This window comes from Cervus canadensis, chromosome 26 (assembly GCF_019320065.1).
Source record: "Cervus canadensis isolate Bull #8, Minnesota chromosome 26, ASM1932006v1, whole genome shotgun sequence".
NCBI lineage: Eukaryota > Metazoa > Chordata > Mammalia > Artiodactyla > Cervidae > Cervus > Cervus canadensis.
Genome location: NC_057411.1, coordinates 28,055,252 through 28,081,780, shown reverse-complemented (window position 1 = coordinate 28,081,780; position 26,529 = coordinate 28,055,252). Strand labels below are relative to the sequence as shown.

The 26,529-nt window shown below is 45.0% G+C and overlaps 2 protein-coding genes and 1 pseudogene across 2 annotated transcripts in view; all 3 read right to left on the bottom strand.

Annotated features, from left to right (window-relative positions):
* Positions 1-1,352: 1,352 nt before the first annotated feature.
* Positions 1,353-6,085, bottom strand: STBD1 (starch binding domain 1). Its single transcript, XM_043448123.1, has 2 exons — positions 5,732-6,085; positions 1,353-3,197 (listed from the first exon to the last, which is right to left on the bottom strand). Exons 1-2 carry the CDS (start codon positions 5,925-5,927, stop codon positions 2,377-2,379), a joined length of 1,017 nt encoding a protein of 338 aa, XP_043304058.1. The 5' UTR covers positions 5,928-6,085; the 3' UTR covers positions 1,353-2,376.
* Positions 6,086-20,032: 13,947 nt separating this feature from the next.
* Positions 20,033-22,907, bottom strand: LOC122428021 (annotated as a pseudogene).
* A 1,786-nt stretch (positions 22,908-24,693) lies between these two features.
* The window catches only part of FAM47E (family with sequence similarity 47 member E), a 29,137-nt gene continuing 27,301 nt past the window's right edge, over positions 24,694-26,529 (bottom strand). The window contains exon 8 of the mRNA XM_043448027.1: positions 24,694-25,079. Within this exon, the coding sequence (XP_043303962.1) occupies positions 25,014-25,079 (66 nt within the window). The 3' untranslated portion in view covers positions 24,694-25,013. The remainder of the gene's footprint in view (positions 25,080-26,529) is intronic.

Here is a 26,529-nt window from a genome sequence, read left to right as displayed (position 1 = left end):
TGTGGGGCTGGAAGTGGCAAGCCTGCGATCCCACTTGGTCTTGCTGGTGGCCAGCCCTGACCCGAGGCTGTCTAGGGGCCCCACCTAAGTCACCTCACTAGCGGAAACTCAGGCATGGTCTAAGGGGCCTCAGAATGAATAACAGAAGACACCACCATCTCTCGGGAAATTGTCAGGAACAAAGACCAAATGTATTTATTATACTACAGGATGGGAACCCAATGAAAGAAGACCAGAACAGATACAAAAACAGATACAGAGACAACAGACAATTTACAGAAGCCAGCCCGCGTTCCCCTTCCCCAGTACAGGCGGCCCTGCGGATGGCTCTGTTCCCAGCAAACCCCCGTCCCCGGGCTCCCGTCTGCGTGGGGCCACCTGACCGGCTCTCACTAAGCCAGGGACACGCAGCCGTATGTGGCACCTTCTGGCCCCGCGTTTTAGTGGAGTCTTTTATTTCCCTTTCCACGGACTGGGCCCAGAGGAGAGGGAGGTCCTGGGGACAGAGGAGCCGAGGACAGGGCCTGGGTGCCGATCTGCGGGGAAAGCGGCCCTGCAGCCAGGAGCGCCCACTGCTGTTGAGTGAGCGGGGAGCAGGCGCCCTGGGGCCTGTGACCGCAGGTGACGCTCCGCCTAGCAAGTGCGGGTGCCAAGCTGAGTAGGACAGACGTCCTCCCACTTCTCCCTCTAAGCACATCTGATTTTACGTGAGTTTCAAAAGTGTAAAATTTAGTATTACTATGTATCCCTTAAATCAACTGGCTTTACTGAAAGATTTTTACTTCATCAGATAATGATAAAAACACTAGTGACAGAACTCTCAACAGGTTTTTACTATAAATTGTTCTACCTTTAACTTGACCTAATAGAAATGCTTGGGTATTCTGTGTAGTAAAAGTCAGTGTCTTCTGAAGACCTGACTGGAAGGAATATAAAATTCCATTATGAAGTTTGTAAAAAAAGGAAAAAATATATATATTTATATATGTGAATTAAAGCAAAAGTATTCTGAGCCCCCCAAAAAAGTTACTAAAGCACTTTCTAACACTATTTTCAGTTGAGTTTATGCTCTTTTTAGCAAGGACCATCCAGGATTAAATGTTGTTTTGCCAATAAATATTACACTTAATAAAAAGTTGTTTTAACATAGTATTTTCAAGTATAATATCCTCCCAAACAAAGCCAAAGTTTTAAAAGAAATATTATAAAACTTTAAAGGGAAGAGAACAGTCTATATGCCTCTTGATGTTTGCCCTTTTTTCTGTGTCATTAGTGAAGAAAAATATTAGTATTTTATTTTACATCTAAGCGGTTATGGTACTAAGACTTATACAAATAATTCAGACATTTAATAAAGATACTAAACTCAGGTTTTATTATTTTTTTTTCAGTTATAATGGCAAAGTTTAAAAGGTTGTTTCTTCCCAGGGCAAAGATATATTTCTGTATCACTCTGCTGTTACAGTTTTGTTACCCAAGATTGTCACTGACATGAAGAGGGAAGACAGTGAAATGATTGTTGTGGGACCATCCGTCTGTGAGCCCAAATCTGCTGTGAGACGAGCAGCAGTGGGGCAAGATAGTCCTCCAAAGGCCCTTCCAGGAGATGATGGGGTGTCCCACCCTCCAGTGGGCTGTGCCGTAGCCCCCAGCCCTCTAAGAGGTATCACACGGGCCACCTTGCTCAGCATCCACCATAACTCCCTTCCTGTTCTCTTTCCTCTTGGACTGCTCCCAGTAACAGACTCTGATTAGGCCCCTGCTTCTACACCGGCCTTTGATCATTAAGGCAAAAACATACTTGCTACTTTCAAACCATACATGGCAAGTAAAATCAAGCGAGAAAAAAAAAAAAATTGGGAAGTCTTAACGCGATGCTTCATATCCTGGCTAATCACATCTAGTGACCAGATATTTTCTCATCACAGTTCCATATGGTGCTAATGATTTTTAAACATAAAATGTGTAAGAGAGCATTTCTCCAGCTGCGCCAGTAGGAAATCTGCTCTTTTTGAATAAGGCTTGTTTTACTCCCCTGGTCTAAGAATCACTGAAAGGCTCAAGTCTAAACCCTGCGCAGTTAGTTGGTTTCCGTGCTCCCTGACCACTGCGCACTTAGCCAAGCCACTCCCCAAGACGACCACGCCCTAGAGTAATGATGGATCAGCATAAATCCATCCAGCAATGCCACAGGAAATGCCATGCTCTCTGGAAGCGCTATCTACACATTAGACAAAAGCCACTAGCAAATTTGAAACAAGTCTGAGGAGTTAGATTTGAAGTTACACTTCCTTTATTTTAAACTATTCCGGGTGCTCCATGACCTTAGCCCCTTGCATGCTCTCCCATAGCCTCTTGGCTGCTTGTCAAAGCGATTCAGTGAATCCCCCACCACCTGTGAACCACTTTATCCTCATGACCAGTCTCTAAGAATCTATTGCTGCATTCTTCCCAACGAGCAACTTTTCCGTTCTCTACCACCACAAACTTCCACTCCACCACCGTGTCTGCCGGCAGGGACACAGACCGAGACCAGAACCCATCCCTGTTACACTGGAGCGGGATGTAAGCGTTCCATCTCCCAAGACTCTCGTGGTCTCCAGTTACAGCGATGAACTGCACGCCAGCACTTGTGATATAATGGACCTGGAACCTGACACTAACCTGATGACACTCTTTCTGACCTTTTGCTTCCACCAGCATGCTTCTCTCCCAATTCTTTCCCTGCTTAGCGCTTAACACTGGAGAACCAAGATCGTCACCCAAACCAGCATCTCCCCAGGATGAGTGCCGGGACACCATCTCCCAGTCCTCGTGGTCAGCCCGGGTCTGACAGTCCAGCTGTGCAGGGTTCACTTCTTTCCCTCTGCCCAGGAGCAGGTTGCTAGAGGGAAACTTCTCTGCCAAACATGGAACTGCTTTGGAAGGTGTCTCTGGGCCTTTTTGCAATCCCCGTTCTCCCATAGGAGATCCAAGGCCTCCGTGTCTTGAAACGTCAGAGTAACTTCTAGAGTTACCAGTCTCAGAGGTAGTTAGAGATTCTGTGTCAGGAAACGGGCCAGAGGGAACATGTGCTCTTGAACTATCAGGGTTACCAGCTTCTCCAGAAGGACTCTGCTGTCTCCATGCTGCTCCGGGCAGGTCACCGGGACCTTTGGTCTCAGAAACCAAACATCCATTGCTTTCTTGAAGATGCTCTTAAAAAAACAAAAGGAAAAATGTAATAGTGTTTGGGCAGTTCAATAAGTTAGGTTGAGGAAATAGGTTTAGTTATTAAAGACTCCACTACTAATCTATCTGCAGTTCACAAAATTTGTCTCTATTAAAATCAAGTACTTAGTTACCTGGTGCGTTCCTAACACTGTGCTCTAAGAACACACATATCCAATAATAAGGGGCTTCCCTGGTGGCTCAGATAAAAGAATCTGCCTGCAATGCAGGAGACCCAGGTTCAATCCCTGGGTGAGGAAGATCTGGAGGAGGGCATGGCAACCCACTCCAGTATTCTTGCCTGGAGAATCCCTTGGACAGAGGAACCTGGCAGGCTACAGTCCACTGGGGTCACAAAGAATCAGACATGACTGAGCAACTAAGCAAAGCACATCCAATAATAACAGGCATATCCAGGAGCGCCAGGACGCCAGCACAAGAGTGTCAACAAGGTGGCAAGCTGTAGAGGCGGACGTGTAACCCTGTCATGGTCCTGGATCTCCGCAGTGCAGGCCATCCTGGCATGCAATCAAGTCAAGTTGTTTGGCTCCTATCATCAAAAATGCTGTCCAGCCTGGGTGACGAAAAGCTACACAGTTACCCTGCAAACCAGAAGAGCACACCTTCCGTCCCAGGAACTGTGTGTGGGTCAGGCACTGGTGGTCATGGTGTGGACAGGCCAGCAGAAGCTGTCAGTGGGGTAGAATATGAAGGACAGCAGTGCATCCCTGGGCAAGGGGGGGTGGGGTGGGGGGACAGGGCTGGATTCTCCTTGCCAACTCCATGTGCATTGGGAGCCTCTTCAACAAAACACAGGCTATTTAGTTAATTAAAGTAACTTCCCTGGTGGCTCAGAAGGTGAAGAATCTGCCTGCAATGTGGTAACTGCTGCTGCTGCTGCTAAGTCACTTCAGTCGTGTCTTGACTCTGTGCGACCCCATAGATGGCAGCCCACCAGGCTCCTCTGTCCCTGGGATTCTCCAGGCAAAAACACTGGAGTGGGTTGCCATTTCCTTCTCCAATGCATGAAAGTGAAAAGTGAAAGTGAAGGTGCTCAGTCATGTCCGACTCTTCCAGACCCCATGGACTGTAGCCTACCAGGCTCCTCCATCCATGGGATTTTCCAGGCAAGAGTACTGGAGTGGGTTGCCATTGCCTTCTCCAGCAATGTGGTAGACCCAGGTTCAATCCCTGGGTTGGGAAGATCCCCTGGAGAAGGAAATGGCAACCCACTCCAGTATTCTTGCCTAGGAAATCCCATGGACAGAGAAGCCTGGCTGGCTGCAGTCCATGCGTGTCACAAAGAGTCGGACACGACTGAGGGACAAACACTTTAACCGAAAACTCAGCTTACTTCTTGGCCACCTCATTGATAGTCCAAATAGCTCCCTGCAAGGTCTCCAGAGCCATTCAGTCAGTATAGAAGGGGATTGAGAGGGGGATGGGAGTGGGAAGACGGCGATGTTGTTTAATTGTCTCTTTTTAATGGTGGGGTTGGAAGTGAAGCATAAACAAAAATTACTTTGAATTCCCCATCTCTCCACCTGAAACAGGAGGCTGGCTTTCAGGGAAAAGACCACCAACGAGCTCTCTGCAGGACAGAGAGGCAGATTTATCAAGTGGCTACACATGAACACCACTCCACTAAAAATAAAGTTTACAAATAAAGATGTCATTTTCACTAGGCTGGAATCCAGGGATGGGCAGCTTGCCAAGGGAGGGCGCTGGAAGGTAAGTTTTTCTGCCGAGTCCCTTATTTGCCCAGCACACGGGGTCTAAAGCGCAGACGTCTAAACCTAGATGTCAGTTCTGTTCCTCGGACTTGGGGCCGCTACCAAGTGTGCCTCTTCCCTGGGGTTTTAGACAACAGAGCCCTGCTCCGGTGAGCATGGGGAGGGCCGACAGCTCCGAAATCGGCTGCCAGGGAGCCGCCCCAGGGTTTTAGCCGAGGCCTTCATGGCCAGCCTCCAGCCTGAACTTTGCCTCCCTGACAAGAGGCGTCCAGAGAGCAGGGGGTGGTCATTGCTCCGGTGTTCCCAAACGCGGCTCTTCCCTGGGGTGAGGGATAGGAGGATATGAGGCTATGGGATTGGGACTGAGATGAGACAGTGTCCCAGCTCGGACAGACGCGGGAGGGTGGGAGGATCTCTTAACCTAAGCACCCCTTTCCGAAGGCCCGGAAGGGGCGCCGCCACTGCAGCTGCCTGCACTGCACCAAGCGCCAGCAAGCGGAGGAGCCCATCCCCGCCCGAGGAGCAGGGCAAGCGCCAAGGGCAGCGACTCGGCGGGGCGCGCCCCTTGACGAACAGTCTGGGCATCGGCGGGGGCGAGCACACCGCCGGGGGCGTGCGCAGCAGCCAGGGGAAATGCCCATCGCGGCGAGGGTCGCGTTCCGGCTAGAGGAAGCTGGTCCCCGGGAAAGGACTGCTAGGAAAGCTCCAGGTGGATCCCTCCCGCTCCCCCGAGGAACTTAAAAGCCCCCCTGGCAGATCTGCCCAGGAGACACAGGGAGGAAGAATACCTGGTTTGGCAGAAGGTCCGGGGCTCAGTCCGCCGCCGCCACCGCCCTGATCTCCTCCCGGAGCCTCAGCCTCCCTTGGGGGGGCGTCCTTCCTCTGCTCCGCATTCCCCTCCTTTCCCGTGTCCCGAAGCAGCCAAACGAAAAGCGCTCCGGCCAGACCCCCTCCTACCAGCAGGGCGGACCAGACGGCGCCCATGACTGAGAGGCCGCGGCTGCGGGAGACGACGGCGACCGAGACGGGGGCTCAGGTCAGGCAGGAAGAGCCACACCTCCCCAGCCCGCTCCAACCTTTTACGGTCCCCGCGGTGGCGGGCGCTGCCGCGCGGAGCCCAACCCTCCGCCGCTAAGACTCAACTTTCCCAGCCCCGCCCCGCTCCCCGCCCCGGGGCTGCAGCCCAGGCTCCGGCCCGGCGGACCCGCGAGCGCCCTCCTTCTCCCTCCCTTTCGACCCCGCCAGTTGCCGGCGGCTGGGAACACCCGGCGCCCAGTTCCAAGTGCCTCCTGCGTGCGCAAAGAACCCAAGGGCGCGCGGCTTCAGCGCGCAAACCCGCGCCTGCCCGGCCGCTTTCCCTCCAGGCTCCCGCGGCAGTCAAGCCCGGCTCTGTGAGCCGGGCATCTCCTCACAAACAGTAGCAGTGCGGCCGCATAGAGGCCGGCGTTTCCAGGAACTTAGAATCGGAAGAGGCTGCATTATGTCGCGGACCAGCCGGGCTGGGGCTAGGATGGGAGAGGCAGCTTGGTCGGGTGGGGTGGGGAAGACCCAGAGCACAGCGGGCGCGGTGGAAGCTTCATTCCGCCTCCAGTTAGCTGCGCTTCACCTCCCCGAGCCTCCGCCTCCCCACCTGTAAAAGGAAAGGGTTGGCTGACACCATTCCATCTATATATGCCCGTCACTTCTACCGCATCCAGTCATTTCTTCTTTCCCGATTTCTTTTAGGGTGCGTGGTTGTCACAAAATGCGCGCTATCCTGGCCGGGCGGGAGGCTGCCCAGAGGCCAGCCCCTACGGATGGCTTTATTAATTTAAAAAAAAAAAAAATTGCAACCATCTTTGTTAAGTGCTGTCGGTGTGCCAGGTGTTTAATGTAAGCATAGGCAAATGCATACAGAACACGGATCCCGGAACTAAGCTGTACACATTTCTTCCTAAATTCACAAGTCTGCTGACCTGATGGCTTCACACACCGACTACGAGCTATTGGTTTCCATGTCTGTATCTGCAGAGTGAGCCTTTTCCTTGGCCTACACAGGTGTGGCTCAGCTGGTAAAGAATCTGCCTGCAACGCGAAAGGCCTGGCTTGGGAAGATACCCTGGAGAAGGGAAAGGCTACCCACTCTAGTATTCTGGCCTGGAGAATTCCGTGGATTATACAGTCCGTGGGGTCGCAAAGAGTCGAACAGGAGAGGACTGAGCGACTTTCACTTTTCACACAAGTTCACACCCAACTGCCAAAGCCACAGCCGGCAGACATCCGCCTTGGAATAATTACTAACACGTGGCTCTGATAAAACGGATCATTCAAATGGGCCCCAGGCCCTATATGCAAAACAGAAAAAGAGACACAGATGTACAGAACAGACTTTTGGACTCTGTGGGAGAAGGCGAGGTTGGGATGTTTTGAGAGAACAGCATTGAAACATGTATATTATCAAGGGTGAAACAGATCACCAGCCCAGGTGGGATGCATGAGACAAGTGCTCGGGCCTGGTGCACTGGGAAGACCCAGAGGAATCGGGTGGAGAGGGAGGTGGGAGGGGGGATCGGGATGGGGAATACATGTAAATCCATGGCTGATTCATGTCAATGTATAGCAAAAACCACTACAGTATTGTAATTAGCCTCCAACTAATAAAAATAAATGGAAAAAAAAAACACACACACACAAATGCGCCCCAGGCTCAAGCCGATAGCAGCCCCTGACAGGCAGCGAGACTCAGCTAGTAGTTATAGGTGCTCGCGCCTTGGCGCACGCAGGTCCCAGCCCCTGCCATCAAAATGGAGAGCGGAGAGGAAAGGTGGGGAGGGGGCCGCACCAACCCGAGCTCCTCGCTAGTGCTGCATGCTAAGTCGTTCAGTTGTGTCCTACTCCTTGCCACCCCATGGACTGTAGCCCACCAGGCTCCTCTGTCCATGGGATTTTCCAGGCAAGAATACTGGAGTGGGTAGCCATGCCCTCCTCCAGGGGGTATTCCCGACCCAGGATCGAACCCGTGTCTCTTATGCCTCCTGCACTGGCAGACGGGTTCTTTACCACTAGGGCCATCTGGAGAGCCCCCTGGATGCTATGCTAGTAGACATCTCAAACCCAATTCACTCAAATCTGACACCCCCAGACCCACTACTTGCTCTGACTTCCTCATCTCGGTAAATGGCAACCACATTTCTCCTTTTTACCCCCTCTCAAAATAGGAAATAGCAAAGTCTGACTCTTTCTTCAAAATACCTTCAAAATTCTTCTCTCCAAAGTAAGTGCCACCCATCCCTCCCCCCAAATTCTCCAAGCCAAGCTTCAGCAATACGTGAACCGCGAACTTCCCGATGTTCAAACTGGTTTTAGAAAAGGCAGAGGAAACAGAGATCAAATTGCCAATATCTGCTGGATCACCAAAAAGGCAAGAAAGTTCCAGAAAAATATCTATTTCTGCTTCATTGACTATGCCAAAACCTTTGACCGCGTGGATCACAATAAACTGCAGGAAAAAACTGAGAAATCTGTATGCAGGTCAGGAAGCAACAGTTAGAACTGGACATGGAAAAACAGACTGGTTCCAAATTGGGAAAGGAGTACGTCAAGGCTGTATATTGTCACCCTGCTTATTTAACTTATATGCAGAGTACATCATGAGAAATGCTGGGCTGGATGAAGCACAAGCTGGAATCAAGATTGCCGGGAGAAATATCAATAACCTCAGATATGCAGATGACACCACCCTTATGGCAGAAAGTGAAGAAGAACTAAAGAGCCTCTTGATGAAAGTGAAAGAAGAGAGTGAAAAAATTGGCTTAAAGCTCAACATTCAGAAAACTGGGCATCCGGTCCCATCATTTCATGGCAAATAGATGGGGAAACAGTGGAAAGAGTGGCTGACTTTATTTTTTGGGCGGCTCCAAAATCACTGCAGATGGTGATTGCAGCCATGAAATTAAAAGACACTCCTTGGAAGGAAAGTATGACCAACCTAGACACCATATTAAAAAGCAGAGACATTACATGTCAACAAAGGACCATCTAGTCAAAGCTATGGTTTTTCTAGCAGTCATGTATGGATGTGAGAGTTGGATTACAAAGAAAGCTGAGTGCCGAAGAATCGATGCTTTCAAACTGTGGTGTTGGAGAAGACTTTTGAGAGTCCTTTGGATTGCAAGGAGATCCAACCAGTCCATCCTAAAGGAGATCAGTCCGGAGTGTTCATTGGAAGGAGCGATGTTGAAGTTGAAACTGCAATACTTTGGCCACCTGATGCGAAGAGCTGACTCATTGGAAAAGACCCTGATTCTGGGAAAGATTGAAGGCAGGAGAAGGGGACGATAGAAGATGAGATGGTTGGATGACATCACTGACTCAATGGGTATGAGTTTGGGTAAACTCCGGGAGTTGGTGATGGACAGGGAGGCCTGGTGTGCTGCAGTTCATGGGGTCACAAAGAGTCCGACCCGACTGAGCGACTGAAATGAACTGAACTCTTTATGGACTCTTACTAATTGCTTCTTATAAGACTATTATAGATCAAATTTTTAATAGAACTTTGTAGAATAATTTAGGATTATTTCATCTCCTTTTGTCAAAGTGAAACATGTCATACATAGGCTGTTTTTAAATTTTATAAACTCAAGCCAATAGAGTGATTTTACAAATAATATGAAAATCCCTGAACATTTCTCTTTTTTTTCTCACCGATAACTTCAGCTACTGCTTCATCACTTAGTTTTTATCAATGTGCTAATGAATGAAATTCCAAAAGATCTATAAATCCTAGATTTCAAGGTCTGCTATTCAATTCTGATACATAGAAGGCTCTTAGTCAAGGTTGATTGTTGTCATCAATTACTATTTCATTTATTAAAAATATAAGGAAGAAAAATATAATTCTCCCCAACTTATCAGAATTCTATTTACATTGTAAAAAGAATTGTATTAGGTTTATCTTGCAGCATTTTTAGAGAATATTATTTATTTGGATTTCCTAAACTTAAATGTTGACTCATCGATTTCTGTGTTGCTGTTTTTAAAAAAATATTCCACTCACTATCATATTTGTTAAAAGTCTACAGCCACATATTCTAAAAACATTCTTACAGCACTAACAGTACTGTATTTATCACTACACAATTTCAAAATAATGCTCTTTGCTTCTACACAGATCTTGAAGCCTAGGAAGATGGAAAGAAAAAAGGATGGCAGATTCAGTAGGATGAGGGAGGAAGATGGTGAGTTTTGTTGAGCCAGGCTCAGTTTGAGGTACTGTCAGGACATTGGGACTCGGGGTCTATAGTTTAAGAAGAGGGTCAGAGCTGGAGATTTTGGAAATTCCTCACAGGGAGGTGGCAATTAAATCATGGTAGACATTAATATTCCAGAGGGAAAACAAAAGAATGAGCCTAACTTCAGCCCTCAGCATAATTGCAAGAAAGATTGAAAGGCTGCCTCCATATTGCTACTTATTTGCAATTATGTCTTGATGTTATGTTTTAGGGGCCATAAAGAAGTGCCCATTTTCTAACTGATTATTATTCTATTACATGGAGTATAAATAGACATAGATATAGATGGACATTTTAAAGTTATTTATATATATTATATATTTAACTTTATATATATATATATTTATATATAAACTCAGTTGTGTCCAACTCTTTGTGACCCTATGGACTGTAGCCCCACCAGGCTTCTCCATCCTTGGGATTTTTCATACAAGAATACTGGAGTGGGTAGCCGTTTCTTTCTCCAGGGGATCTTCCTGACCCAGGGATCGAACTCAGGTCTCCCGCTTTACAGGCAAACTCTTTACCATCTGAGCCACCAGGGAATCCTTTATATATATAAATAAATCTTTAAGTTTGTATAAAATAAATATACTTGTCACCAGCAAAACCCCACTGGAGTCCCTAAGAAAAAGAAGATGGAATCTAGGTGATACAGTCTAACCTCTTCTTTAACTTGAGCTAGCTTAGTCTAGCTTCACTTGCCTATAGAAGGCCACAGGCAAAGAGCTTGCATACATCTCATACATAGGATGAGAGCGCACAGCCCGGAACCACTGTGCGTGATGGTGGCAGGGCTGGTGCAGAGACACCAAGTGAGCCCTGCAATCTGAAACAGCACCGCTGTGCCTGCCTAATGAGAACTCTGTCCCTTCCCCTCCCCTCCGCTCCCAGTGTCAGGACCCTATAAAGCTGCCTTGCCCACAGGGAGAGCTGTTCTCCAGAGCAGAAGCCCTTACCTCCCCATGCCTGATCAACGAATACAATTTTCCTTTGCTTCTGAACTGAGCTCTCAATCTTGTTCTATGGGCCCATAGAGCACACAGCAGGAGGATCCTAGCTGGGGCCTGACTCCAGATGGTGGATAACATATACATATTTATATAAATTTTTTCTCCTTTAACTTGTACAGGAAAAGATTGCTCACTCCCAGTACCTTATTTACAGGGCAGGGATAAAAGAGGGTGGGAAGGGAAAGCTAGGAAAAGAGAGGTTCAGGAGTGTTGTTTGCGAAGTCAGGTACAGAGAACAGTGGGGGAAGGTGGTGTGGGGAAAAGGGGGCTATCACTCAGCAGAGCCTCGTGGATAGAGTCTGGCTGAGAAAAAAACAATTGGATTCGGCCTCAAAGAGGTCCTTGGTGGCTCTGCAGTGTTTGCGGAGGTGGGGGCTTGCTTTGGAAGGCTGAGGGATGAAGGTGGTGAAGGCTCTGAAGATTGACTTGGAGGGAACCCTCTCTGGAGAAACCTGGAGGCTTAGGGTAGGCGAGAAATTCAAGTATCACTTGAGAAGAGAACCAGACCCAAGGGAAGCTCTTTCAGCCTGAGAGACACCTGGCACATTTGTAAGCAGGAGTGAGCCAGGGGAGACCTGGAGGAAGATGTGAGGATGAAGGACAGGAAGTCCTTGGCGGAGATTCCATGAGGAGGAGGAAAGGCAGGGTCAAGAACACCAGTAGAAGGGGTGGCCTCGGAGGAAAGGAGGGGAGGAAACAGGCAGGAAAAAAGAAAAGAAGGAACAAAAGAAACATTTTGAGATACAAAGGGGGCCATAAGTGAGGTTCTCTATCAGCTAAATGAGAGAAAGGAAATCTAGGTGTAGTTTTAAGGGAAGGAGAGCTGGTAGGAAGGAAGTGGCTGCTGGGGAAAAGGTTGCCTTGGGAGTCCTGTGGGTTCTTCCATCACAGGCCTGCTGCGTTGCTCCCTACCTGTCCCTCCCAGTGCCCATGCCCCCACTCAGACCCCACCTAACCTGTCCAGACCGTACCATCCTCCCGCACCTCCCTCCCCTCTGGTTGCAATCCGCTCCTGTTTAATCCTCAGTGCACAGCTCAGAGCAGAGCGTCTTCTCTGTCTACCAGGTTAAATCCAACCCCATTTCAGCCTTCAAGGTCTCCATGACCCAACCCAACAGGCCTTGCTCTTACTGTTAATCTATACTCCAGCCCCATGGGCACTCTCTTGCAGGAGCTCATTGGTCTAGACATTTCCCCAAAGCCAAGTCCTTCCATGAAACTTTTCCACAGCCCCTAATCCTAGTCCCAGACCCAGCCCCCAGATTTATATGTCGTTCTTTTCTTTGAACTCTGATTACATATTGTAATGCTCTTAGAGCAAACTTCTAGCTTTTCTCATATGGTATAATTATTTTTGTAGTTTATCTCATCCCTGTGTTAGATCATACTCCACTTGGGGGGTCAGAGTTTGTTTATTCTTTGTATTCCCCAGAATGCAGAGTCTGCTATGTAATAGACATTTCTGTTGTCTTTGTTCACTGAATGCCTAATACATACTGGCCCTGAGCTAAGTGCTTTATAAGGATGATCTCATGTTAAATCCCTGAGAGGAATAATCTGCCCAAGGTCAAACAGCTGGTAAGCGACCAAGCCAGGATTTGAACCCAGTGTTCTTGACCTCCCAGGACTCATGCTTGAAACTCTAGCTCCATTGCCCCCTAATGTTTTTAAATCATGTCCAAATTTCAAAGCTTACATTTTAGGAGTGTGCAAATTTGGATGTGTGATACTTGACAATCCCCCTGGTAGTATTCCAACATTTACGGTAAATTTCAGCCTTGCTCTTGGTTTGTAAGTCCTTTCTGCAAGCCCTCACCTTGTCAGAGAAACATTCTCACCAGCAGCACCTGTCCGCTGCAATCAAGCCTCTGGCTCCAGCTATTCCACATAACATTAACCACAAGTCAAACCTTTCTGCAAAGCAGTCAACATTGAAGTTGCCCAGTTTCAGATTTCACAGGGACATTTTCTAAATGCAACTGTTTGCAAACCTCTGACTCATCTTGGTTCCCAGAATAGACTCAAGGCTGAGATCTCTTAGGTTGAATGATGAAACCCTGAGAGCAAAGGAAAACCTGTGTCAGGAGAACAAGTTCACTACGTAGAGAAAAATAAAGTTTTTCTTTACTAGATTCTCTACTTAATTACTACTTTGTACCACATAAAATGGTGGACTCCAGATGGAATGAAGTCCTAAATGTAAATGCTAAACCTACTACTAACAGAACAAAATCCAAGAGACTGTCATTGTAACATTGCATAATGTGTGTGTGTGTGCTTGCTCAGTTGTGTCTGACTTTTTGCAGCCCCATGGAATGTAGCCTGCTAGGCTCCTCTGTCCGTGGGATTTTCCAGGCAAGAATACTGGAGTGGATTGCCATTTCCTTCTCCAGGAGATCTTAATGTGTGTGCCTGAGTGCTAAGTCACTTCAATCATGTCCAATTTTTTGCAACCCTATGGACTGTAGCCCTCCAGGCTCTTCTGTCCATGGACTCTCCAGGCAAGAATACTTGAATGGGTAGCCATGCTGTCTCCTGCAGGGGATCTTCCCGACCCAGGGATCAAACTTGAGGTTCTTATGTCTCCTACATTGGCAGGCAGATTCTTTACCACTAGTGCCACCTGGGAAGCCCAGGGGATCTTAATAGAAGAGGTCAAAAAATTTCTTGATCTCATCAAAATAAGGCTATCTGGTCAGTGAGGATGCTATGACAAAGACAGCAGATAGATTCATGTGGGGAGCAGGTTTTTGTGTTATTAAAACTGATAAGGCATTAATATGTATATATATGATGAACTCATACAAACTTATCCCAAAAAAAGGCATGAGATCCAGTATAACATCAACAAGGGATGCTTTTACCTGGTGCCAGGAACATAATAGGCACTCAGGGTACTTTTTGGTTGAATAAACGACTGATCAGCAAAAAGACACAAAAATGCTCAAATGTATTAGTAGTCAGATAAATGCAAATTAAAGCAATGATGTTACACCATTTTACATCCCCCAGAAAGGCAAATATTAGAGAGGTGTGATGCTACTGATGGGACAGTGAAAGGGAAAGATGTTCAGTTGTGTCCAACTCTTTATGACCCCATGGACTATAGAGTCCATGGAATTCTCCAGGCCAGAATACTGTAGTGGGTAGCCTTTTCCTTCTCCAGGGGATCTTCCCAACCCAGGGATCAAACCTAGCTCTCCCACATTGCAAGCGGATTCTTTACCAGCTGAGCCACCAGGGAAGCCCGGTGGCTACAGTAAACAGGGACAAATAATCTGGAGAACAATCTGGAAGAGTTTTGTGAAACTACATATATGTATACCCCAGGGCCCAGCAATCCCACTCCTGAGCATGTATGGCCCAGAGAAACTTTGGACAAGACTGTAAGGGGACACATGTGTTATTTGGGGTAATAGTAAGTTCAAGGCCACCTAGCTGCCCATCATGGGCTGCTGCTGCTGCTGCTAAGTCCCTTCAGTCGTGTCTGACTCTTTGCGACCCCATAGATGGCAGCCCACCAGGCTCCCCCGTCCCCGGGATTCTCCAGGCAAGAACACTGGAGTGGGCTGCCATTTCCTTCTCCAGTGCATGAAAGTGAAAAGTGAAAGTGAAGTCACTCAGTCGTGTCCGATTCTTAGCGACCTCATTGACTGCAGCTTACCAGGCTCCTCTGTCCATGGGATTTTCCAGGCAAAAGTACTGGAGTGGTGTGCCATGCCTTCTCCAGCCCATCATGGGCAAATAGTAAAACGTGGTAGATGCTGATGAAATGCTATGAAGTCGTTAGGACAATGAACTTGATCTATACAGCAATGTAATTAAATCTTAAATACATATTAGTGACTAAAATGTAGGAAGCAATAATGTTTCTAGTACAATAACGTTTATGTACATTGAAAATACATATATGCTCTCATAATAGCACTCTTTTTTTTTTATAATAGCGCTCTTTAGGTTTAAAGGTGTAGTTTTAAGGCCAATTCTTTTTTTTTTAAATTTTATTAAAGTGTAGTTGATTTACAATGCTGTGTTAATTTCTGTTGTACAGCAAAATATTCAGTTATGCATATTCTTTTCCACCATGGTTTATCACAGGATATTGAGTATAGTTCCCTTGTTGTTCATCTGTTAAGGCCAGTTCTTAAACAGATTCAAGGGAGTATCTCTGTTGGGTGAAAGGATAGGAATGGGCTTTGGATTAAAGGGGAATAAATAAGTAAATAACTGGGGAAGGGCCTTCACAGACCAACGAGAAGCATAGCTCTGAACAAGGATTTCTCAAACCTGAGTGAGTGGAGACAGCACTGGCGGTATTGCTAGGTGCGGGTTCCTATTCAGCAAGTCTGGGATTCTGCCTTTGCAACAAGCTGCCAATTGATAATGGTGCTGCTGGTGTGTGGACATCACTTCAAGCAGCAAAGAGACTAAGGAGTAAGGTTAATTCAGAAGGGTTAAAGAGGAAGAGAGGCGATCAGGAAGGGAAAAACAGAAACCATTAAGTGTGGTGTTGGGGGGCACCCGGGCTTCCCAGGCGGCTCAGAGGGTAAACAATCTGCCCACAATTGCAGGAGACCCAGGTTTGATCCCCAGGTTGGGAAGACCCCCTAGCAAAGGAAATGGCTACCAAGAGGAGCCTGGCAGGCCACAGTCCATAGGCTCGCAAAGACACCACTGAGCTACTAACATTTTCACTTTCACTGGGGGCTCCCAGAGCAGGGTAGTGGGTCCAGAACACAAAAAGAGGAAGAGCTAGTAGGCACTATTACTTCTAATCAGTCATGTCAAGCCATGCCACACATGCCGACCCTCCACCCAAGTGGGAACAATTCAAATAATTGTAGTAAGGAATGGAAGATGCTCACTGCCACCAGGTGCCAACTGTTAAGGAAATAAATATAGATCAGAATCTTCCTCAGCCTCCCCCTCCCAAGCCATGCCTACACCACCAGCCGAGCAGGACTACTGTTGATTATTTTCAGTTCTGGAATCTCACTGATCACCGTTATCCATCACTTACCATGTTATCTGCTTTGATTACTTGTTAATGGTGTGTCTCCCACACTAGAGAATAGGCTCATGAGAGCAGGGAATATATAGGTTTTTCCCTAAAGAGTCCTACAGAGTACCTAAAGTCCTACATAGTCAGGCCTCAAACTATATATTTGTTGAATGAATGAATATCAGGAACAGTGAAACACCAAGAATGTATTACCAAAATACAAGAGATGATTGTCCTGAAAAAATACTTTTAAAAAATTAACAGTTATATTCTTGGGAGAGAGAGAGGTAGATTAGAAAAGGATGTGTGTGTGTGTGTGTGTGTGTGTGAGAGAGAGAGAGAGAGAGCTGCTCACTCGTGTCTGACTCTTTGCGATCCCATGGACTGTAGCCCGCCTGGCTCCTCTGTCCATGGGGATTCTCCAGGCAAAAATACTGGAATGGGTTGCTATGCCCTCCTCCAGGGGATCTTCCTAACCCAGGGATTGAACCCAGGTCTCCTGCCTTGTAGGCAGATTCTTTACCATCTGAGCCCCCAGGGAAGCCCTAGAAAAAAATATACCTAAGCAAAACTATGATTAGGGCAAAGTTTGAAGTGACCATTATCCCATTTCTTGCCTTCTTCCTCCTTTCAGTATTATTCTTTGACTGCCTCCTGGTCCCACCCAGCCATGGCACTGTTTACGTATTGGCATCTGATAAAATGTGTCAAAAAGAAAGTTGATGTATCACCAATACCCGACAGTGGATTTGCTTGATATTTTAAAATCTAGAGGGAGAACAAACTAAAGGAATGAATTTTTAAGGGGAGAATTGTGTACACTGGGCATCTGCCTAGGAGGGGTAGTGAGGGAAGTGGGGCTTCTCCAGCCCTCCTCATCAAAATATGCAGAACTGCCTGCCCTAGGAAGCAGGTCCTCCTACCATACAGCACAAGGAAGTCTGCTCAATGTTATGTGACAGCCCGGAAGGGAGGAGAATTTGGGGAGGATGAATACGTATATATGTATGGAAGAGTTGCTCTGTTGTATACCTGAAACTATTACAACATTGCTAATTGGCTATATGCCAATAAAATAAAAAGCTCAAAAAAGAAAGTAAGTCCTATGTTTTTGCTCATGCACCAGGAAAAAAAATGGGCTAAGTCACAAAGAAATACAACAGACCAAAATTGTTTCTTAAATGGTCAAATTCGCCAATAATAAAAAAATTAAAACAAGATACCAATTTTTGATTATTATATTGGCAAAGAGTTCTGAAAGACAAAACTAATACTGGCAAAAAATGCTTTAAAATAAAAAAAAAGGTCTACAGATTCAACTTGTGAAAGTGGGAAAAGATACAAACTTTCTGAAGGGCAATTCGGGTTTACAAAGCCTTACCGAAAAAAAAAAAAAACCAGAATAAATAAGGAAATTTGAGTGTGTGTGTATATGTGTATGTACATATGTATATAAACTTTGACCAAACAATTCAATTTAGGGGACTTTTGAGTAAGTAGAGATCAGAGATGCTGCTAAACATCCTATAATGCACAAGCAGCCCCTCACAACAAAAAATAATCATGTCCAAAACATCAGTTGAGCTGACGTTGAAAAACGGCCCTATGACATGTGATGCAAGAGAAGGCAGGGAGGAGGAACAATGCCTTTTATAATCTCGTCTTGGAAATCACACTTTGCCACTTCTGACACATTTTATTCATTAGCAGCTAGGGACTTCTCTGGTGGTTAAGAACCCGCCTTCCAATGCAGGGGACACGGGTTCCATCCCTGGTTGGGGAACTAAGATCCCACTTGCTGAGAGACAATTAAGCCTGCAAACCACAACTAGTGAGCCCACATACTGCAACTACTGAGATGACACAGCCAAAAGTAAGCAGCTTAGCACAGCCCATCTTCAAGAAGAGAGCTAAACTCCTCCAAATTTCCTTTGCAGGAAAGAAAATCAAATAACTTGTGGACAGAATCTAGACCAGCATAGCCTGTCCTTCAGATACAAATTATGTATGTTGCTCTCATGTGCAAAGTACACTCATCCCCTTTCAGACACAACCCCCTTTTAGTCCAAGCTGGCAGTGTTTATTCCAATCCAGTTCTTCAAAAAACTTTGCAGGTCTCCTTTGAATCTTATTGGATCCACATCATTATTCAAGAGCCAAACCCACAAATCTCTTTACAATAAGTCATTCTCAACCTTGAGAGTCTGCTGAAGAACAACACCCACCAATTTCTTAGATGCTCCATTGTTTGATTAAAACTGTGAGGCATGCTAAAAATTTAAGTAGAGTTTTGCCTGCCTAAATGTCCTCTGAAGTGTCATCTTTGATCTTTATGAGGTCTTAACAAGGGATTTAACAATAACATCCTTGGATTTATCTTTAAACCATGTTTTCCTGGCTGTGTCCTTTATGTGTCCTTTCGGGTTTAATCTTTGCTACAAATCACTTCTTAAAGACCAGTTGTCATGTGAGAGGCCTGGAGTTCTCAAAACCATGAAGTCCTGATTGTTTTTAACTGTCCTTTTGGCTTAACTTGCATTTTACTATAAGCAGCAAGAGACCAAGCAATACCTTCAACACTCTGTATAAAAATTTCCTTAGTTACATCCCCAGTTAATCAGGGGCTATTCTACTTTCCATGTTATTTCAGATAACAGTGTGGATAAACTTCCTGCTATTGCATTACAAGGGGCTTCCCAGGTGGCTCAGTGGTAGAGAACCCACCTGCCAAGCAGGAGACACGGGTCTGATCCTTGGGTCAGGAAGATCCTCTCGAGAAGGAAATGGCAACCCACTCCAGTATTCTTGCCTGGGAAATTCCTTGGACAGAGGAACCTGGTGGGCTACAGTCCATGCGGTCGTAAGGAGTCAGACACAACTTGGTGATTAAACCACCATTGCAGAAAAATGAGACCAGTTCTCCCAATTTCCAGTTATATTTGCCTCATTTTCCTGTAAGTCTTCACCCACAGCCTCCCCAAAGTCTGTGGGGCTTCTACTAGCAGTTTCTTCAAAATTCTTCTAGCTTCAACCTGTTTCTCAATTCTTCTCCCTTCCACATTTTACATTCTTGTTGTAGCATCCTACTTCCAGGGACAAAAATCTGCTAGTTATCTATTACTGCATAACAAATAATCCCTAAGTTTAATGGTTTAAAACAATAAGCATTAGAGTCATTTTTATGGGTTATAAATTCAGAAACCTCTTGACTGGGTGATTCTGGCTCGGTATCTCTCAGATGGTTGCAGTCAGGATGTCAGAAGGGGTTACAGTCTCATCCAAAGGCTTAATGGGGTTGGAGGATCCTCTTCCAAGATGGCTATTTGCAAAAGGCTTCATTTCCTTGCTGTGTGGGCCTTTCCTCACAACATGGTAGCTGGTTTCTCCTAGAACAAATGACTCAAGGGAGAACAAGAAGAAAGCCACAATGTCTTTTATGATTTAGTCTCAGAAGCAACAATTGATCACTTCTCCCACATTCTAGTCCTTAAAATCAAGGCTAGGTACAGCCCACACTCAAGGGAAAAGAAATTAAACAATGCATTTTGAAGAGAGGGTATCAAGTAATTTGTGGATCTTTTTTGAAACAGACACAATCCCCCCAAATCAGAGAGTCCTTGGGATTTTTCTCTAGAAATCTCATGTCTTAGAGTTGATGAACTGAAAGAAAAGAAATGATCCTTTAATTTGCTGAATTAAAATACCATTTGTTGCTAAGACTGATGAAGCCAGGCAATGATTTATGAGCAAGTTTTTACATTTCTTTTTTTTTGGTATATGAAACTTGATTACTGTTGTGCTTTCCTCATCAAAATTTATGATCTTGGTCTTTCCTTCTTGCCTTTGTATAAAGCCAAAAGAGAGACATTGGCCACTTTGACAACCTTAAAGTGGACTCCAGGAATGTCACCAACAGCATGACCTTTGCGACCAAATCCAGCAACCAGAACTTCATCATTTCCCTCAATAAAATTCAAACAACCATCATCGGGTACCAAAGGAGTGATTTTTTTTTGCCTTTCTTGACTAGCTGAACCCTGACACATTTCCTGATGGCAGAATTTGGCTGTTTGGCTTCAACTCCTACTTTTTCCAGCACAATGCCCTTGGCATGAGAAGCACCACCAAAGAGTTGGCCCCCAGGGCTGTGCCCAAATGGGCCTTCTTGTACTGTCTATCATGCCACTTCCCGTCTCATCGGTGGCTACGGAGCTTCCTGGCAGTATGAAGACTGTGACACTTGCCCGTCCTGCCGGTGCCATGGGCCTGAGCGAAAGAGCCACATTTCTCTATATATTCTGGGATGCTGAAATCAATAAAGAATTACTAATAGCCAGAGAAAGACAGAGATCAGGGTTGAAGGAAAGGGGTGAGAGGGAACCATTAATGTTGTTAGAAATATTCTGCATTTTGATGGTGGTGGTGGTGGTCACATGATTTCATATATTGTTAAATATAGAAGAATTATACACTTAACACAGATGACTTTTATTATATGTAAACTGTATCTTCATAAAGCAAATTTAAAAAAAAAATTTTAAATACCATTTGAATTCACAGCTTTGCAAAGTCTCTTTATGTGAAGGCAGAGTATTGATGGGAAACAGTGAGACCCTAAATGCTGAACTGTGACCATATGGGAATGTTCAGATGGTTTCACTTTCTCTCACCTCCCAACCCTATGAAAATATGTTGCTCGGATCACCTGTTGCAGGGAGTACAAGTGACTGATGGACCCAGCTGCTACCCCTCAGGATCTTTTACCCTCTCACCAGGGTCGTGCTCTCTTGGGCTGCTCCCAGCCAGTGACTGAGCATACAGACCTACCAAGGCAAGCCTGTTTTAGCAAAATGTGAGACGCCTCCTCTTGTCAACCTTGACTTGAGGTCTCCCCATTGGTCTGGCCAAACCTTTACTTGAATTGTCCTGGAGTCAAAATTCCTCCAACTCAAGTCTTCTTTTTCCTTCCCTCTTTCCTTCCACGGGGAATCACACATGCATCAGAATCTAAAGACTCCCTATGCTCTCCTACTCCCAACCCCAGTAAAACTCTCAGACGTCTGATGCCATTTTGTCATTTGCTCCTTGGTAGACCCAATGGACATGGCTTTGAGCAAACCCTGGGAGATGGTGAAGGACAGGGAAGCCTGGCATGCTGCAGTCCACGGGGTTGCAAAGAGTCAGACACGATTTGGGGACTGAACAGCAATAAAGGCCCAAACGAGTGCAGCCTTCCTTGTCAGAGAATTTCTCCCTACTCCCCTCTGTGGTGAGGTTTTTCCCACGTTGCATGAAGACTCCTAAAATGTTTTTGTGGAAATAACCCAGAAGGAGGTTGGGGTAGACAATTCTTTTTATTCTTCACCCCTAACACCCTCCCCCCACCCCCGGCCACTAACTTCAATCCTACCATCAGTAACGTGCTAGAGACAGTTTTTCCCAGCTCACAAAAGCCAATTATTAGCTTTTCAAGAATTTAGTGAGCTGGTTGTTAAACACAGTCATTATTAAGACTTAAGGGGACTGCCCTGGTGGTCCAGTGGTTAAGAATCCACCTTGCAATGCAAGGGACTCAGGTTCCGTCCCTGGTCAGGGAACTAAGATTCCCACATTGGGCAGAGCAACTAAGCTCAGATGCCACAACTAGGGAGCTCATGGGCCAAGATGAAAGTTCTGCATGATGCAACAAAGATACTGCAACTAAGACCCAACACAGTCAAAAATAAATAAATTTTTAAAACTTAAACATACTTACAATTAAAATAAATTATATTAAAGTCAAATGGAATAAAACTCAAAAATTCATCGCTTCCTGGCTATTGATCCCTTCTTTGTTAGTATCTACACTCCTGAGGTTATTTACATCTATTACACTTGGGAGTTGGAAACAGCATATAATGATGTGCTACATGCACTACTCTTTGGATTTTGGAGGCCAGATTTAGATGTGCTGTTTCAGCTCATGTCTTTAGTAATCTGAGAGGCTGCCAGCTTGGAGGGTGGCCTGAAGTGAGAGCAGGCTTTCAGATGGTCCAGAAATCTCTGCCCTCTGATCCAGCAAAGCCAGAATGCTTGAAGCACCTGTGGGACAGAGAGCTGCTGAATGGAGCTTTGGCACGGCCAGAAAGGCGAATCAGAGCTGGGGCCCCAGGGCTTTGCAACTGAGCTGTGAGCTCTGGGGCATGGAACCGCTCTCCTTCAGAAGAACCAATCTCAGCTTGTTGCTTGGCACCGGCTCGTACACCAGCCTGATCATGAAACCTTAGGTAACCAGGCAACTGGTGCTCATCTTCAACTGGGGGTCATCTGATCCCCTAAGCCATAAAGTCAGCTAACATGCAGTGCGTGCGCATGGTGTGCCAGGCTCCGCTCTAAGCACTTTACTGCTAACATTCCTTTTAATCCCCACCCCAATTCTGGGAGATGGTACTGTTATTATTGCTACCATCCCTACGTTAGATGAGAACACTGAAGCAGAGAGGGGATAAGCAATTTGCTCCATAGTCATACAGTTAATAAGGAGCGAGCTGGGTTTGAATTGAGGCTCTCCAGCTCCAAAGTCCACAGATTTAATTATCAAGTTATATTGCTTCTTGTAATCAGGTGACAATTTTCTATTTAGGACTGGGTTTGACCAGAAATTGAAGACACGGTGTGCCCACTCCTACCACACTGCCATCTTCCTCAGCCTATACGCCTCACCTGGGGATGTTCTTTAAGTCCGGGTAATGAAACAGACAGCCTCCACAATATGATGGCAGCAGCCACGAGTGGACTGCCTTGACACTCTAGCCCAACTCAAGGGTGGCCCTGAAGAATAGCTGAGAAGAGGACTTTTCGAGCAGACAGAAATGTAAGCGTTTCATCCTGTTGACCACTTTGTCTGAAAGGAGAAATGGCCTGAGGAGCATATGTCACCAATTAATGGTCAGCAGCTGATGGCTTAGCTTCGAAGCCAGAGACTTGGAAGGATCATGAATGCAGGGCTGGTGACAAGGAGGTTTGGGAGAAGAGGTATACAGGGGATTGCACAGAATGGATTCAGAGTATGAGGGGATTTGGTTCTTTGTGAATATGTACCCAAAGGACTCCACTACAGAGGAAGCACTCAATAATTAAGGGAAAGTTTAACCTAGCCTCTGCATGCCAGCCCCCTTCTTTCTCCAGGAGCACCAATGTTGCCCAGAGATGTCATAAGCATGGAGGCAGAAATGCAGGCTCCACATGCAATATCTTGAATTCCATTCACTAAGGTTGATCTAGCTACAGCTTCTGCGGAATAGTTGTCTGGAAATGAAAACCAAACTTGAGTCCCTGATATAAACTAGGCTTGAATGCAACAAAGCCAAGAACAATGTGTCCAGGGAAGTAAGTGAATTCTCTCCAGACCACCCCCAACACCTCCTCCACTCAACACTTGAAAGTCAGAATTATGGGACTGAATGCCAAAATCCTGCCCCAGTTTGCCTAGTACAACTGGATGCCTCCTCCTCTGGGCTTGCAGGCTGAGCAGCTCTCCCTTCGTGGCTCCCATGGGCTACGATGTGGGAATGTACGATGCGCTGAAACATCAAGGGAGTCTGGGGAAAATGGCCTTACTAGAATAGCAACTAATTCTGGAATTGGACTTGCTTTCCTGCATAACAAACTTCTGCCTACACTAACATTCACAGACTTCCTGATGCTTATTCACCACTGTGGTATCCCGGTTGACACTGAAACTCATTTCATAGCAATGGGCTGACACTATGGCTTCACTGCTTCTCTCGTGTACTCCATCACCCTAACATGTCTGGACACATAAAGACTCATTCACAGCTACAGGTTATTGAAATGGGACCATGACAGTCCCACAGGATGAAAGGTCATCCATCAGCCAGAGATTTTGGATTTGAAGACACATACAGTAACTGACAAAACTTGGGAACAAATATCCTTTTTGCATCTTTATTTTTTTGACTGTACCACGTGGCTTGCAGAAGACCCCCAGCCAGGGATCGAACTCAAGCCCCCTGTATTGGAAGTGTGGAGTCAACCACCACTAGATCACCAGGGAACTCCCCAATATCCCTTTAATAAACTCCTTTTGATTAAATTATCTAGAGAGAAAGATCTAGAAAGATGCATTCCAATGACTCTACAGAAATTCTTTGTATTTTTTAATGTTTTTTTGCTAGTCTATGTTTCCTAATTTTCCTAACATAAGCATTAACATTTTTAATAAAAAATGTTTTTTAAATTTAATTTTAAAAATGTTATCTTGAGTTTCCATTAAACGTTATGATCCATGACCTTATGTTATGAGTACACATTTATTATCAAGACTAACATGCCAAAAAATGGGGAAAAATCCTCAGTAAGCTGAATTCAAAATGAAAGATTATATTGTAAACAAAAAGTAAAGGAGGCATTCATTCAAAGCAGGGAAAATAGTACTCCGAAAAAATGCAAGACAGTAATTCAGCTTTTTAAAGGTTTTATTTATTTTTACAAATAGTTGCTATAACTATGTTATATTGACAATGCTACAAAAGTGTTAGAACGCCAAATATGAATATTGATCTCATAGTTGATAAGATATATAAAATATTGATTACCTGAAACAGAAGACCATTCTGAAATGTTTACAAGTATTAGTTACAAATTTTATGGATGTTGCCAAGTCAAAGTTGTACATTTGTGGGGGGACATTCATCATAAATTTTGTTTAATGTTTAACAAGAGAGAAATAGCTAAGTAAATGAAAACTGTCTAATCATCTTCCCAAGATTCTTCTATGCTAGAGTTATTTTATAGGACTCTGGTTACACTCACGTTTACATTCCTTCTTCATATACAGCTTCTCAAGGAACTAAAAAAAGAGAAAAGATCAGAGAAGCTAAAATTGGCAAATGAAAATTGCGCAGTCTGGTCAGAACCACTACCATACCTGAATTCACAATCTCATACTCTATTGTATATCTTTATAGTACTCAACATCTGATGTTGATGACTAGACCATGCTACATGGTGGACTTTGGAAGCTAGTTGCATATCATCAGAAATGCCTAGATTAATTCACACTCATTTTATGGCTAAGTCCAGCTCAGCCCAGCTCAGCACAGCCTTGTACTGCTCATCTCTGCTATTAAAGGCCTGGACCTCTGTGTAGCTGAGGGAATGAAACTGTCAGTAATGTACAGAGCAGTTAATTCAGAAGCAGACACTGGAATGTGTAAGTACCTATGCTCATGTAACATATATAAATGTGTATATACACAGTGTACATAGAAACTAGGGGAGTGAAAGAGAATAAAGCTCACATATAAAGTTAAACAAGTAACGACTAAAGGACTATATATATATATAATTTACCATAATAGAGTTCCTCCTCTCTTTTAGTTGAAATGTTATTGATAAAATCAAGGATATAAGATACAAGAAAGGGAGAAAATATTCCAGGGTTTGGACTTGCAGGTGTTCGCACGGGACTCAACTGTAGCCAGGGGCATCATCTCTCTTCAGTTGATGCAGCTAAAAGAGTAGCCAGTGATTCAGGCATGCTTCTTTTTGCCCAAAATTGAATTAAATGTTCATCAACAGAATGGATTAAATGAATAGGAGACAAAGCAAAATGAAAAAACAAATCTCTTGCCACTAAGAATATTCAGAAAAACTATGAGTCATCATAATATCAAGATACCCAGTTACTATATATATATGTATATATATATACACACACACAAACACACAATCTCCTTGGCAAGAACATATATTAATATGTCTGCATATATATATACACACACATAATTATATTTAAGCTAAGTATAAGTTTGCATGTATTATATAATCATCTATACAATTATATAATCACATAAAATATATAAGCATATTTTATATATTATACATATAATACACTTATGTAGGCTGTATATGAAAATGAGGCAGTTATTATAAACACACAAATGTGTATGAGTACATTACTACATCTAATGGGCCTATAGTTGATGCTCAGAGCTAAAGGGTAGATTTCATTCCTAGTTCTGTAACAGAGTCTTTTAGCCCATTGGTCTATGTCACACACTAGACATTCCCCTCACATTGCCTGATTTAACTCTGAATCAGTCTATATCTGAGCTTGATCAAAATACCTATTTGCCAGTGTGGTGTTGTTTAGTCGTTCAGAGGTGTCTGACTCTTTCTCAACCCCACGACTAGCCCGCCAGGTTCCTCTGTCTATGGAATTTCCCAGGCAAGAATACTGGAGTGGGTTGCCATTTCCTTCTCCACCATTTGACAGTCAGTATAAGTTTTTGTTCATT